The 16,853-nt window shown below is 37.0% G+C and overlaps 3 protein-coding genes and 1 pseudogene across 4 annotated transcripts in view; 2 read left to right on the top strand and 2 right to left on the bottom strand.

Moving 5' to 3' along the window:
• Window positions 1–731: 731 nt before the first annotated feature.
• Window positions 732–1,109, bottom strand: LOC144453376 (histone H2A). Its single transcript, XM_078144656.1, has one exon. It carries the CDS (start codon window positions 1,107–1,109, stop codon window positions 732–734), a length of 378 nt encoding a protein of 125 aa, XP_078000782.1.
• Window positions 1,110–1,457: 348 nt separating this feature from the next.
• Window positions 1,458–1,826, top strand: LOC144436794 (histone H2B, gonadal pseudogene; annotated as a pseudogene).
• A 4,400-nt stretch (window positions 1,827–6,226) lies between these two features.
• LOC144440603 (histone H4) lies at window positions 6,227–6,538 on the top strand. Its single transcript, XM_078129992.1, has one exon. The coding sequence runs from the start codon at window positions 6,227–6,229 to the stop codon at window positions 6,536–6,538; it is 312 nt and encodes a 103-aa protein (XP_077986118.1).
• Window positions 6,539–7,891: 1,353 nt separating this feature from the next.
• Window positions 7,892–16,853, bottom strand: part of LOC144452704 (forkhead box protein P1-like) — a 40,391-nt gene continuing 31,429 nt past the window's right edge. For both annotated transcript variants that reach the window (XM_078143885.1, XM_078143956.1), the window contains exons 8-13: window positions 16,424–16,634; window positions 15,990–16,168; window positions 15,155–15,276; window positions 14,466–14,544; window positions 13,629–13,759; window positions 7,892–13,053 (exon numbers count right to left, since the gene is read on the bottom strand). In XM_078143885.1, coding sequence (XP_078000011.1) covers window positions 12,888–13,053; window positions 13,629–13,759; window positions 14,466–14,544; window positions 15,155–15,276; window positions 15,990–16,168; window positions 16,424–16,634 — 888 coding nt within the window. In that variant the 3' untranslated portion in view covers window positions 7,892–12,887. The remainder of the gene's footprint in view (window positions 13,054–13,628; window positions 13,760–14,465; window positions 14,545–15,154; window positions 15,277–15,989; window positions 16,169–16,423; window positions 16,635–16,853) is intronic.

Here is a 16,853-nt window from a genome sequence, read left to right as displayed (position 1 = left end):
TGATCAATCGTACAATTTCGGCATGTACAGGAGTACTGATGTATATTGACAGTCTGTTGAAATTAATGGCACCAAAGCAGCCTGGTATTTATCAGCTCTAGGTATATAGGTACTTTGATCAGCTTGACTTCAGCTCAGACCATTACGCTAGTGGCCTGAGACTTCAGACAACCATTATGTGCTTATCCGAGGCTTGATCAACTGTCAACGGTTTCGATTCGCGCCTAAACTAGACTTGTATGTCTCAACATATTATACATGCTATCCTAAAAAAAGTATTTGGATTTTAACCCAAACGATAGCTATTGGAAAATGCTAACTAATCCAAAGCCGTTTTATTTCTGATAAACTTGAATATATTATTAGAATGATTTTGGAACATATACATATAGTTGTAGAACACATACACACACACACACACATATATATATTTATATATATATAAATGTGTGTGTGTGTGTGTGTGTGTATATATATATATATATATATATATATATATATATATATATATATATATATATATATATATATATATATATATATATTATTGTTAATGTAAACCGATACTTCACACAGTTTATACTGTACTTTATTCTGCAATGTAAACCTATAAATAGAAGAATACTCGTATAGACACTGGCGTACAAGCAGTGAGGTATGGTAGTTCTCTTTTTGGAGGATGTGGTGGCCCTGAAAAGGGCCGTTTGGTTTGTGTATGCTTGGCACACGATTTACTTGGATTTAGCTTGGGACTTCTTGGGCAAGAGTACTGCCTGGATGTTTGGCAATACACCACCCTGGGCAATGGTGACACCTCCGAGAAGTTTGTTCAATTCTTCGTCATTACGGACAGCCAACTGCAAGTGACGGGGGATGATTCTTGTCTTCTTGTTGTCACGGGCGGCGTTTCCTGCCAACTCAAGGATTTCAGCTGCCAAGTATTCGAGAACGGCAGCCAAGTAGACTGGGGCACCAGCACCAACACGCTGGGCATAGTTGCCCTTGCGCAGGAAACGGTGCACACGGCCGACTGGGAACTGCAGACCAGCACGGCTGGAACGGCTCTTTGCCTTACCCTTTGCTTTGCCTCCTTTACCACGTCCAGACATTTTTGTTTATTGCTTGATATGTGATTCAAACAGATGAAGTTTTACCGCCAAACCGTCCCTATTTATAGCCTTCATCAGGATTCAAATTATCGTCAACTTTGGCCAATCAAGATAAATAATAGTACTAAAAATCTGCATACCGTCCAATGACGGTGAGACTTTTCCAAACAAAGGTAAATCCTTTAACAATAACGGAAAGCCTATCCATTGTTACCTTATGCTTACTTCCACGGTTGACAAACTTCCCGCTCTATGCCTCTAGGATCATTCATTTGCATGTCTTAAGCTATAAATACAGGGTTATTCGAGAGTGTAAGTTATATCGAACAACTTACTTAGACGTTCAATATGCCTCCCAAAACAAGTGGTAAAGCAGCCAAGAAAGCCGGTAAGGCCAAAGCCGCCCGTGGTGGCGACAAGAAGAGAAAGAGAAAAAGAAAGGAAAGCTATGGCATCTACATCTACAAAGTCATGAAGCAAGTTCACCCAGACACTGGTATCTCCTCCAAGGCCATGTCTATCATGAACAGCTTCGTCAATGACATCTTCGAGCGTATTGCCTCTGAAGCTTCCCGTCTTGCCCACTACAACAAGAGATCCACCATCACCAGCAGAGAAATCCAGACTGCTGTACGTCTCTTGCTGCCCGGTGAGCTTGCCAAGCACGCCGTCAGTGAGGGCACCAAAGCCGTCACCAAATACACCAGCTCCAAGTAAATCGTATGCCCAGCATACCCAAACCAAACGGCCCTTTTCAGGGCCACTACATCCTCCAAAAAGAGAACTACCTCCAACCAAACCAAACCTAACCTAACCAATCACATAAAAATATTTTCAATTACACCGCTTACATCAAAGATCCCCACTCACACGGGATAGAATATACATAAATAATGTACTCAAACACAAACCTTAGAAAAATGTACAAAGAAGATAACCAAATATCCCAGTTGTAACACATGGATTATAGATACACTTGAGTATTTAGATATACTATACATGGGTGAAATTGCCATGAGAGTACCTGTGATATTATGACATACCCTGGTGTTATGACCCATGCTCATTTGCAGTCGGGACAATGTACATGTACATATAATAAGAATTAAAGTACACTTGGTCTAAAGAAAACTGAACAGGTGTCCATGTATGTAAGGTTTCGAAATTGACGAAGTTTAAAATAACCACAAGAAATGCCCGTATCTGGCTGGATATTCTCTACATTTTATACAAAGTGAGCATTGAGGACTTCCACTCTCAGTTTGACGTTCAACCTGCCACTTTCGGCAAAGTGAACGTTGAGCACTTTTACGCGCACTTTGTCAATTTCGGGACCTTTACATACCGCAGGTGTCTGAATAGCTCAAAAATATACTTGGTCAAAACTCAGACCCCCAAACAATTTTTTTTGTCGTTTGAGGCCTAAAAAACTGGAGAAGTGTTTGAATATTCGGTGTCGAAGAAAATGGACAGCGGAGGGAAAATCATGGTCCTATCTTAAAACAATATCCTCCAGTATTCATTCCTTCGTCAATGTCGACACTATAGGGAAACAAAAAAAGTTTGTTTACTAGGATAATTGTGTATTGTCAATAGGGTGTCTTGATGCATTGACGATGGTTTGCTATCTATTGTCTGTCCAAGCGGCCAGCTGTATTCTCTTTTATAGGTATCAACATTATTCCCACTCGATTCGCGCCTTCTTTGCCTTTTTTAGCACATATCGGTTAGGATAAATGCCAATATTCGTTTACAGAAACTTAGATCACTGATCTGAGATAGAAATTAATTAAAAATATGGACAATATGAAACCTGAATTGGGAAAAACGGGGTAAAGTATTAACAGTTGGTAACACAAGACTAAGCTTTGTGGTATATCTTTAGTCGTGTCCTTTGATCCTAATTATTGCACTGCTGAGGCAACATACAGGGATAGAGTAGAAAACATAGGAAAATGCCGATTTGCCCCAATAAAATATGGACAGCAGTGACGTACTTCTTTTTGATATCATGCTTCCTTGTCTGGGTGATGATGAACTATAATTTCAAAATAGGACATAGTGTGTCAAATAATATCTGTTGCACAATTACCGTTGCTGGCATTCGAGCGACGGTTTTATCACAGATCACGATGTAGCTATATAGACGGCTTAGCCAGTGTAGCTTCTCTTTTTGTGTGAAAATCTTGGAAGTGTGACCATATTGCAATGAATGAAGGAACTGAGGACAATTAATTTCTTACATATGTCAAATTACACACTTCGTTTTGTATTTGATTCCATCCCTATAATACTCTCCATGCTTATAGAAACACCAAAAAGTGTAGGTCCAATGATGGGTTATACTTCCATAGTCCAATGACTTGGAAAACCTTGAATTGTTATAGAGTATAGTTGTAATAGGTTACCGTATGGGGTAGAAGGTCGTGACATGTATATGGGGGTAGGATATACATTTGTAGTCTATATCTTTATAGCTAAAATGATGTTAGCTCGGTGTTTCACTCATGGAACATTACGTTTTTGACACAGAGCTAAACATATTGCAACTCTAGACCTAAAGTGGTCTGAGGTCGAGACTAACAATAACACAGTGGGATCCTTTCACATTGAATACCTGATAAGCATTGCAATTCGTTCACACTACAGGCTTCTAATGAAAACATGCACTTGATGATTTTCCCATTGTGCATGGCACTATGTAATTGTTTCTTTTGTATTAGAAGTTACCTGAGGGTGTGTATTAAATGTTATGTTGTATGAGTGAAACACCAAGCCTACACAATTTTGTATAATGGTCCTACCTTGGAATTTTCACTCTAACGTTTGACATCCTTTAGCCTATCTACCTGTAGACTTGAACGACTATCGCTGCTACACTATTCCGCTATCCTAACTGACATTTTGATTTTTAGAATTTTCGCTATCGTTAAAGTCGTTCAAGTACAAGACGTCCTTATATAGTTTAGCAACAACGCCATAGGATGGGTACCCCATTCTCGCGCACCAGAGCTGTAATTTCTTCTAGACGGTGCCGTAAAAGACGCTGTGGTTTACGACGATGGGGTTTCCTAAAAATTCAATAACAAAAAGATAAGGCTGAAAAAAAAATAGTTGGTTGACTGATGCGCATGCAAGTTCAATATTAAAGCTTGACAGATACGGTCACGAAATAGAAGATTTACAAGATGAATCAGCCTCAACTTTCAAGACAGCTATATGTTGGTCTTTAATATATACTTTAATGCGGCTAACTGTCATAAAATTATACACCACTGACAAATCTACAAAAACATTATTATAATGCACTGAACATTAACGAAAAAGAAAAAAAAACACTGCTAAAGCCTAAGATAAAACATTACGTGGTTCCGATTACGCTCAATTTAGAATAAGTGGGGTAGATAGATTTTTTATTTTATTCACGTATATATTTTTTTCATATGTGAGTGTCTAGTTATGTTTTCCATTGTTTTCCATATGGTCTCTGTGTTGGAAGAACAGTTCAATATTGTCTTTTTAAGTTGATGTCAGTTTCCGCATCCACTATTTCTTGCGAGACTTCACAATTTTATTTTTTTCTCGAATGTGTGAACAAAAGTTGAGGATTGGCGTGAAAAGCTAGGTGGGGTCGGGCGCGTTACTTGTTAGTGGGTCGAGTAACCGGAACCAAACAATTTTTTTTATTACTAATATTAGGCCTAACTTGTTTTATCGTTATAACCACAAACAAGGAACTTTTGTCAATGTTTGTGTTATAACACAATACATTCAGTTTAAAAGTATTTACAGACGGATCCTTCACATGTCGTTTTGCCTCAAAATGACAAAAATAGCATTTTCAACTTTTTCAGATATTCTTACCTACCTGTAGACTTGAGCGACTATCACTACTACCTCAGACCACTAAGTGGTGTGAGCTACTACGCTATTCCGCTATCCTGACTGACAATGATTGTTTGAATTTGCGCTGTCCCGGTTAGCAAACATTCGTTTCCATTGTTTTCCATATGTCTCTGTGTTGTTCATTTCTTCCTATCAGATGTACAACCATTTGAGATTGGAAGAACAGTTTATTTTGTCTTTTCATGTTGATGTCAGTTTCCGGCCGCATCCACCAATTCTCTTGAAACTAAACAATATTTGCGATTTTATTTACTTTTTCTCGAATACATTAAAAAACTTTGGGATCGGCAGTGAAAAGCTATGGCCGGGGTCAGGTAACCGGAACCAAATAATTTTTTTTTTAGGCCTAACCTTTCATCATACATGACCAGTATTACCATGGAAGTATAACCCACAGGTGAGTGGGTTATGTGGGTTATACTTCCATGCATTGATCCTCTATAACTTTGACAATTGTAGATATCAGTTGTTGTTTTCTCGGGGGGGGGGGCATTTGGTCGTCTTTTGTCGTTTATTTTACACTAGTTCCACTCGTAATTGTTAAAGTTTTCCTTACAAAAGTAAGCAATTGGTACAGTCTTGTGATGGGGTCGTTCCATAAGAAGGTTGTATCATGGAAGTATAACCAACGTGTATATACTAGTAAGGTACATGGATGTATTATGGGGAGACTCCAGGATAGATTAGCTCAGACCATAGACCCTCCACGGTGGAGGGTCTATGCTCAGACTCTGACCACTAACGTGGTCTGAAGCTCAGTCCACTTCTTTATAGTGGTCTAAGGTATCAGGAACATTTTTAGACAGAGCTTCGTGCAAAAGTGGGATCCTGCTACATAAAAAAGGCGTGATAGTTAGCTCACAACATGTGCTTATTGGCGGAAATATAGACTGAAGTTGCCAATGGGCATTTAGTTCTTTTGTAAAGTAAAAAAGGCGGGAAACCGTGAAATTGACAGGACGAGTAATGCTTAATCGGATCAGGGGCTATTGTAACTATTGTTTATGTGCTTTACGACTTTCAAAGCCTTTTGATTGATACTTACTTAAGGTGCAGATAATTCATTCACTAAACCTTAAGTATCAATCAAAAGGCTTTGAAAGTCGTAAAGCACATACACATGCAGTTTGTTATCACGTTCGTATTCACGCTATATAAAGACACGCATTTGTTCAGTTCGGTATCAGTTATTGTAACTTTTAACAGTAAACATGTCTGGACGTGGTAAAGGAGGCAAAGGTCTAGGAAAGGGAGGCGCCAAGCGTCATCGTAAAGTTCTTCGTGATAACATCCAGGGTATCACCAAGCCCGCTATCCGTCGTTTGGCCCGTCGTGGTGGTGTCAAGCGTATCTCTGGTCTCATCTACGAGGAAACCCGTGGTGTACTGAAGGTATTCTTGGAGAACGTCATCCGTGATGCCGTCACCTACACCGAGCACGCCAAGAGAAAGACCGTCACCGCCATGGATGTCGTCTACGCTCTGAAACGCCAAGGACGTACTCTGTACGGATTTGGTGGTTAGATTTTCTAAGTACAAAACCCAAACCAAACGGCCCTTTTCAGGGCCACCACATCCTCCAAAAGGAGAACTACCATACCACTTTTTCCTTTCAGCAGAAGTCCAGTAACAGACAAACTAGCAAGCATTAAATCATTGTTAATGTTGATAGCACCATGGAAGTTATAACTTACACTCCCATGATACCACCAACACCTGCAGATAATTCATTCACTAAACCTTGATAAAACGTTAAAAAGGAAAGGGGAAGATAATCCCCCTTGACGGGTACCCACACGCACCGTAACTGGTTTGCTCAATCATAGACCCTAGACCGGGTCTATGGCTCAATCTTATAGCTAGCGGCCCATTCAATCTGTACTGTAATATGCCTGTACCAATATATCAACATCATCCAGCAATTGCAATGTTGAGGAATCTCATCCATTGCTTTACAAAATTTAGTAAGTTCATATAGACATAACTGTAGACATTGTCAACGAAAATTATACTGTCACATATTTTAAACCAGCTCTCGAACATTTATTTATAAATGTCTAAATGAACAAGGGTCGGATACCTCGGTGCCGGGCCTCAGTGTCACCATATCTCTGGTAGGGTTTCGAGTATGTTTGGTTCTTGAACAAGAGATAATTGTCTATGTTTTACATTGAGGGCGCTATTACAAGTATTTGCCATTTCACATTTGATCCATTATGATATTATTTAATGTAGTCGAATAAAATCGACTATATAACATTTAACTCGCTCGCTGGTTGTAGTTGTGTGTGTAATTAATAGACTTCGCGGTAAAAACCACAGACCATGTGTAATGTTGCCTCGACTGAGGATTTAACCGGCGGCCGGATGAGATGTCGGATAATTTCATACATCTGTATGATTTTTTAACAAAAGTCTAGTAATATAACATTAAAAAAAATATAGATTGATTCAAGTGCCTGTGGTTGCTACGAATAATGATATTCTCCATACACTGTGACTGTGCATGCTCGATTGATACTAGAGACGAGGAACAAAGAGGGCGATATGACCGTAATTTGCATGTCTTGATTCGATCAGGGAATCACCTCTCCGGTTGGCTTTAAGGGCAAACCAGCTGAGCAAGTACACATTTTGTCACGAACTCATAATCACTTTTTTTTTTTCATCTGGACCATAACAAAAGCCCCATTTATATTTATAAGGTCTGCTTGACGTTCACCAGAGGAGAACTTTGTTGCGATAACAATATTTATAACATCTATGTGCCTGTTTTGAAAATATACATGCACCATTCAACAAGGCATCTTCTTCTATTCCCTCCCAGCACGACTAAACATTCCAATACAATTAACTCAGTCATAATCCATATCCGTTATTATATATGGTACTTTATTTGCTCTAAGAATTTTCAACAGATTTTTTTCTTTTGTATTCTTTTTAAAAGTAAGTGTCTTTGACAAAAAAAAACAATGTTTTCTTTTCTCTTCTACTTTGAGTGACACACAGCAACTCCGATAGACTGGCATGTTTATCTCTATGCCAGAGTCAGGGAACAAAAGTGGTTGAAACGAAAATAGATGGTGGGACGATAGTTATGGTGTGGGTTTTTTCCCCGGATACATTTTTTACTAGAAAATAACAGTCTGGTGGATGTGTGAATGTGCATATGTATATGAAATTTTGGCAGGTCATTTCTACCCAAGGGGTAAATCTGACTGAAGATATATGCAGTTTCACACATCTGAGACTACCAAACTATTTTTTTTCATAGTGCTGACTTTTTAAAAACTAACTTCTCCATGGCCTCAATATACTTGTCTAGAAATTCTTCAATCATACACAATACATGCATATTTTTACTTTTTAAATTTTTTTTTACAGTTTACATTATGGAGAAATGGAGTGAGCTGCACAACTTTACAAGTCACATTCTAATTGGTCAAACTATGTAATGACAAACAGCCAATTAGAACCTAACTTGCTGGGGAATTGAATTCACCATGGTAACACATCTGTGGGAGGGGGAGTAGGGGGGGGGGGGAGGGTAGAGGGTAAAGAAACAAAGTGAAAAAGTAACTGAATATTTCAATATATAGAGACTAAAATTGTCTAAAAAATATTCACTGTATCAGACTAAAAAAAACATCTGTATGTTGATTGATCTGTTGTATTGTTCTCAAAATCTGTAGATAAAAAATAAATACCTATATGGCATGAATAAAACGTACAACAGACACACTATCTCTGGTAAAATAACAGTTGTTGAAAAGCATTGCACTGTAGCTGCTATTGAAGACGGGCAAAACTATTCAAACGTCTTTGACAGGAATCAAATCAGAATCAGGAATTCTCAACATCCCATTCCAATCATTTTAAAGTACCCTTTTTTAACAAAATCAGAATCTGGGCAGCTGATCAATCAAATATTTGAGATTTGATTACTTGATTGTATTATTTAAATTAAAAATCCAGGTGCACACAACTTTTTTTTTTTTGGGGGGGGGGGGGGCAAGAGCTTTTGTAATACATGTATATCTATTCGTAATCTATCACAGTATCTCAATATTGTGTATTAAAATATACTCATCAGTGAAATGATTGTATTGAAATGATTGTTGACCACAGACAGAAAAAACAACCCATACAAAATACACCAACTATTACTACTGGGTGTATAGTATATACCGTAGTATGATTTTTTTTGGTCATATTGTTGGTCTGTTGTACAATCATTTGATTCTCTTCTCAAATGTCTTGAAATTAGGGCAGAAACACATTCCACAACACACAACAATTTGGTGTAGTAGTTCAGTTCAGTAGTTTAGTCTTACATAGTAACACAACTGCCCCAGTTTATAGCTTTAGTCGTGAGCTGGTAACATTTTGACTGAGAGAGTTGTTGTTGTATACACTTCTTTTAAAATTGCCATATGGATGACAAATGGGTATTTATTTTGGATCGCTAATTGATAAAACAACTTTACTATTTTTCTCTACTTGAAAAAAAACACATGTAAAATACCAAATCCTTTTTTTGTAACTCAAAAATGTGTAAAATATTTGTTAACTGTGCATACACACAATATTAAACTTTTCACACTTTCATCATCTTTTAGCAATTTATTGAGTTACACAAACAAGGACATACTATATGTTATTTCACATTGCTTTTTTTCAAGTAGAAAAACATAGTGAAGTTGTTGTATCAATTAAAAATCCAAAATAAATACCCAATGCTCATCCATATGGCAACTTTGACCACCCTTTACAGAAGGGTCGAACAATGATGAATCGTTCCGATGATGACATACATACTATTAGACTTCTGTAAGATTCTTCATTGATGGCACCCCTGCTAACTATAAGCTACCAGAGTAACTAACAAGTAATTTAAGCTGCACTAACTGCAACTGAAACATTTTAAAAAAAAACTGTTTTGTTAAATATACTGATTTACCTATAATACTGTATACTCAGAAGTATTGAATCAACTGTGGGGTAAACACATATGTGCATTAAACAGTACACACATGGTACACCACACCACACTGATATTTGATCTGTATACTAAAATCAGCAACCCCAGTGTGATCACAATTTCAACCTATTGAAATTGTGATCGTGAATTGTGAGATTTTGAAATTATGATTTTGTACTACTTTATGGATAAAATCAACCTCTAGTTAACACATGCAATGTTTGATTATTGATATTTTAACAATTTTCAGTGAATGTATAATTGGGTGTCTGATCAAAAAAAAATATTTCAGTTACAGCCAGTGTGTTTTTTAGAGGCGTGTACATAACAACAAATCTCTCAAGTCTGTCTAATAACAGTCAGCGTACTTGTAAAACTTCATACTACTAACCTAAAATCTTGCTGCACCTTTCTTCACTAATTGTGTCACTATAATAAAACATCAATTTGTTTCTATCTCTTTCAATGGGTGGATGGATGGCTAATTATCGGAAAAATAAACGAGGTTTGCAGTTTTACACTTTTGTGAATTGCACGGACAGCTCTATCAACACACATGCTTTGAAAATAACGTGTCGCAAATAAATAAGAAAGCAGGACAGATTTTGAAAAAAGAATTCTGTTTTTGTTTTGTTTTGACAATCCATTTTCCATGAAACTCATTTTTGAAACATTTTAAGTTTCACAGCTAACAGTCGACAACGATCCCAAACACTGGTATTACAAATAAATACTACACTTTAAAAACTATCTCTCTCTTTCTCTCTGTCTTCCTGGGAATTGCTTGTTCTACTTTAGAAATTACAAAATAATAATTTGAAGATTTTTTGAAAAACAAAAAAGTAATAATATAATACAAAAACAAATGAATATCATTCTTAATAGCATTTAAGTGAGTGAGTGAGTGAGTGAGTGAATTCAAATAAATTTTCAGCTCTTAAAAACTAATTTTGGCATCTGACATCATTTGTGCATCAAATTTAAATTAAGACGTGACAAAAAAAAAGATCTCAAAAGAATGGTTGTTGGATATGGATATAAAGAAACCAGTGGTTGCTTATTTTCTAATTGTACACGGAATCAAACTGTTATGATATGGACCCACAGAGTCATTTAATTCATTGGAACTTGTTATGTAGTGAGTTCATTATTGTTAAGGCAAGACAGTGTCATTGTTGTCAGTTCAGATTACTGACTGTATTATTCCAAAAAACAGCATGTTATGAAAGCTGTTTTTGTTTTGAAACATGGACAACACTGCAGGTCGGATGTGTCCACTGTATTGTAGGAGTATGATACAGGATTTGGCAATATAGTACGTACGATATGGTTCACATTTTTACCAAGAAATACATATCCATGTTGCTGGCACACAAAATCTTGATTTATCATGCTGAAAGCCCCAATAGCTGTAATGTTAATTAAGCTAATTTTTTGTTCATCTCTAAAAACCGTTAATAAATACACAAAACTTTTTACTGGAAACAGCTCGATCCTTCAAATTCGCTGAATTACCTCTCTACGAAACATTGATTGTTACTGTATACACTAGGCTTGACATCCATGTGTAAAACAGTACAAACAAACAATCGGGACCATTAACTTGTTGGGTCAACGAATTACAAATTATTGGCTCTGATATGGGTTTCATCATAAAGCAATCACGCATGCCCAATCAAGTAGAACATAATTAAGTGGAAAAAATTATAAATTTTTTTGAAAAACAACAACAAACTTTAAGTTACAGCTATTGGGATTTTCAATGCTTCGCTTCGTGCAATCTTCCTGGTAAGCTCTGTTTTGTTGTCCCTGATGTGAGCAACAACATTAGATTTTGCTCCTGCTTTTACACCAGCATACTGAGTTGGCATCTAATGTATGCGTCACTTTATGTTATGTATAAGTTTACGGTTTTGAAGTACAAGAAATGGATGGAAAAATATAGAATCTACTGGCAAGCCCCAGGGGATGCATAAACATTACAAAAAAAGTTATTTTTGTAATGATAGTTGGCAGTTGATAAATTTTCATCATTTTTTTTTTCTCTATAAGTTTGACCATCATGACTACGAAAAAAAACACGAACACGACAGTACACCAAGACGGCTAAACTACATAGTAATGAGAAATAAGTTTTGTTTTTCCTCTTGTTAAAACAGTATTGCTAACTTTTTTTCTGTCAATTTTAATGGTAAGACTGACTTTGAGTTCAATATAAGACTCCTCTAATTTTTTTTTTGTACTTTGTATTTGTTTAAACAACAACAGATTTTTAAGTATCTTGGGCATGGTGGCATTTCCAGAGCTAGGAAATACTGTGACACACGGCATGAAATAATGGAGTAAATATATCATTTTGTTGTTTCTGTGTTCTGCTATGACAACAAGGTGGGTAAACACTGGGCTTATGACACAACAAAGTGTTGGAGGACGTGAAACAAAAATAAAAACAAAACAACGAAAACAGAAAAAAAATCAGAGAACACACGCAATGGCAGTTTCAACGTGACCAATAACATAATACACAAATTTCCACGGTACGTGTTGACAAATATTTAACACTGACACATACAGCTACATTCTAAAAACTAAGTAGCTATCAGCATGGCCACCAAAATCTGCATCCATTCCAACAGACTCCCTATCATTGTGGCCACTGAATCTGTATATATTATCCACAGACTGGCAATCATCCTGGCCACTAAATCTGTATACTACACTACAGACTGGCATCTGAAGGTACTGCGCACACTGTCTTCATACAGCGTCTCTGTCCTAGCTACTAGCTACAGCTATTGACTGCAGACTACAAACATGACTATTTGTAAGTACATCATGCAACAGCGTACATAAGTCTTGATTGTTCCACACACACTATTGTCTCCTTTCTCTTCACTCCACTTGCTCCTTATGTACTTCTTGGCTCTCTTCTTCCTCCATCTCCTCTTCATCTATCACACAATTGTCTTCCGACAAAATCTCATCCTCTTCCACATCCCTCGCGTCATTTGGTGATCCAACAGCACGTTCCATTTTCACCCTTGATCCACCATCCGACCTAAAGAACCCAGAAAAGTGATGTTGTGTTACTTGGGCAACAAAGATTGGAAACTATAGTGTGTGTGTGTGTGTGTGTGTGTGTGTGTGTGTGTGTGTGTGTGCATGTGCATATGCGTGTATTTGTTAATATGTGTTCACAAATGTGCTTTTTTAGTTTGATTGGGGGAAGGGAGGACATGCGAGAGAACTTTGTTCTTCGTAATTCAAAAAAACATAGTTTGTGATTGTTAAACACTTCCATGATTGTTGCTAAGTCGATTCAAACTCAAGAGTCTTGATTATTAAAATACATCATCTTTGAATAAATGTACACTTTGGAGTAGAGTAGAGTGGAGAACACACTTTCTTCAGCAGAAAACTATCAATGAAATCTTAAAGACCCATGAGTTTGTAAAAGTGGAAATGAACACAGCCTAGATGCAGACTAGAGCTTGGCTTATTGATGAGTTCTATATCTGTCTCTACAACCTTCCAAAATGTCTGTCTGCTCGAGGACAAAAGTTCTGTTTGCAGTATTTCTATTGAAGCATGAGCAAGTGACTTTTTATAGACATTTGACTTCAATATACTTACATATTCAATGGTTCTTCCTCCACGTCAGAATGATGGCCTCCATCGGTATTTTCACAACTGACAATATGAACATTACTGGCATTCACAGCAGCATTGCTTAGCAGTGGCAGATTGCTTTCTGCAAGGGCAGCCTGTAAACCAAAATAAAAATGGACAGTGACTACAAGTACAGCTATCTTGGTTGACATAGTAACACTTAGATATTATTCCCCAAACATTTTTCTTCATTCAACCACATGAAAATATGAGTGATCAAAGGGGGCTTTGTCACTATTTTCGCTAGACGAGTAGTGACAACCCTTAGGTCATAAGTATTTTCTGGCTGAATGAAGAAAAATGTTGGAGAATAACATAATTATACCAGTGGCAGTAATATCAAAGAAAAATTGGGGAAAGTAATGACAATTTTGAACGTTTTGACTCATATTTCGAACACAGCAGAACCAGTGACATAGAAATGCGTTGTTGTTACATAGACGTACGTTCTCATGATGTAGAGCGACCAGGGTATATATTCCATATTTTTTGTTCAACTTGGCTGGTGCATGGTAATAATAAATGATATAGTAATAGATGACTGCAAGACTGAACTTATCTATATACATGGTGCAACAAAGCTGTGGGGTAGTGTAACTTTTCTAGACAAAGCTATACACCCTGGTGTATACTGACAGGCATCTAGCCATTCCAAATACATACATTGATATATATTTTTTTAAAAATTCAAATGGTCTGATTCTTGTCATTAAACCTTGATAAATGTGTTAGGAGGGAGCTATGAACACTTTCCTAATGAACAACTGACATGTGGCATACTAAAAGAATGTGTTGCCTTACCTGTATACTGGCATTGAGGTTCTGTCCATAACTATGCAGTGAAGACGGACTGTTTTCTGGTTTGACAGGGGTGCCAGGCCTACAATAAAAATACTTGTATTAGATAACAGAATACATACTGACAAGAATACAACTGTACCATGGTTTTTGATTTTGTGGTATTGGTTTGAGATTTTGATGGTATTCTGATAAATCTCTTGTCAAGATATGATATATACTGTACATTACAGAGAAAATATACACCAATGGTGACATATGTAGTAAGTACTATAGTATTAAAGCAAGGAAACGGCAGGGCCTGGGGCTAGGGATGTGTTGATGTGGCACATGAAAAGTTGTGTGAATCATGAGAAACAGCAGTGTTGCCAATAAACTGATATGAAGTGTTTGCTGTTGTGGTATTGACTAGAGATATTACTGGTATGCTCATAAACCACTTGCCAAGACATGATATGGAATTCTGTCATATTTTTTTCCTAAACTACTGTCCAGTCTCTGGCATATTATTTTGATCACAATTTCTGTCTTTTACCACTTTTTAAAGTTATCCCATCCCATGGCGTGTGCGCGTGCGCACGCACACACACACACACACACACACACACTGGTTTAGCGTTCACAAAAATGACAATGTGCGATCTTGAACACATCGCCACTTCTGCATAGTACCTGAAAAAAAACCCACTTACCCACTGATTTTCTGTGGTCGTCTTTTCTGGTATTCCATCTCATCCACTGTCCATACGGCTCCCTTCACATTTTCTACCCTAACAAAACACTTGTGAAGACTGAGGTTGTGCCGTACTGCATTCTGGAAAAAGTCACAAATACTTAATGTCAGTGATACTCTCACGCATGACATTGACTGGAGTCAGTTCGGGAACTGTCCACCCTAGTCCTTTAGATATCTTCAATCTTTTAACCCAACATTACATGGTTTGTACAAGATAATAAAATTATTGCTAAACTCTGGTATTTTGTGAATAAAACTTCAAATAACTGTCTCTACAGTCTACGTATTAGGGGTCTTCAAGAAAACATTTCAAAAAAGAATAAAGAAAAAGTAAAAAAAACTACTGATGCTCAAGATATCTTGTTGGATTTCCTTACCACACCAATATTTCAGCCAAGCATTTGCAATGAAGCTAGCACAAACTATTATGTTAAGTGCTTAGAAAATCAAACTAGCAGATATACTTGAAATTCAGTCCTTGGGGACAGACCTTCCCACAAAACCATCTAACTTTTATACACAAGTTTTCTTCTTCCACTTTTGATTAAGATTCAAGAAACAGAAATGTTTCGAAGAAATCACTTGTCCTTCTTCAGTGTCTAACTGGAAGAGAACTTGTGGATGAATCTTAGTGCTTCCATGATGAATGTACATAGTATCATCTAACTTTAGTTTCAATAAGGAATGAAACTTTAAAACTAGCATTATTACTTCAAATCAAACTTTGAACTGGAAATCTAAACTAATTTCAATCCATATTTCCTGACAGTATTTATTTGTTTGCTATTTACCTTCCATGTGGCTGCGTTTCGCCTGAAATAGGCAAACGTTCTGGTAAACCAGTTGTATATTTCGTTCAAGGTTAACTGTCTATCTGGAGATTCGATGATGGATTGCCTTATCAAGGCGGCATAAGTAAATGGCGGCCGGACGTCAGCAGTCTTATAAAACTCACAATTGCGCTGGATTTCTGCTTTCAGACAAGAAATTGCAAGAAAGACTAATTTAATATCACGTATACTAAAATAGTAGTTTCATCCAACATAAACAAAATCTAACATCAGTGGCAATCCAGGTTTATGCTTCATTTCTAGAGAGAGAGTTATAAATATATTTGGCTGTAAATGAGTTCAAAAACAGCTTGAATCTTGCACTTAGTTTCACATCTCACCTTTCTGAAGAAGGCTGATTTTGAATCGTACATATAAATTACATTGACACTTACCAGACCCTAATGACAAATTATATTTTTCCGACAGTCGTCTTCTTATTGGTCCAACGGTAACATTGGGGGGTGGTGTGTTAAGAGGAGGACTGTTTTGTTGCATGGAGGCTTGTACTGGAGTGGGAGCCGGTGGAACGTGTATGTGTTGTACTTGTGACGTGGGAGTTGCTGTTTGAGTGACAGCTGTCGACTTCACAAGACTTACTGGCACCTGGAGGAGGAAATAACACACCGAATGTTTACAGTGACCTCTAGATTCGTTTGGTACCTTTACCATGACATCATCATTTTATGTGTACCTTACAAATGACCTTATTATTTTTCTGTGCCTTTGTGATGACTGAACACTTTCATTTGCACCTTTACAATGACATAAAACTTGAATGACTACCTTTTAAACAATCTCATAATTTTCTGTGTAACATTGAAA

The sequence above is a fragment of the Glandiceps talaboti genome, chromosome 1 (assembly GCF_964340395.1).
Source record: "Glandiceps talaboti chromosome 1, keGlaTala1.1, whole genome shotgun sequence".
In the NCBI taxonomy this organism is placed as follows: Eukaryota; Metazoa; Hemichordata; class Enteropneusta; family Spengelidae; genus Glandiceps; species Glandiceps talaboti.
Note: the sequence above shows the minus strand (reverse complement) of the source record. Positions and strands in the feature narration are given on the sequence as shown.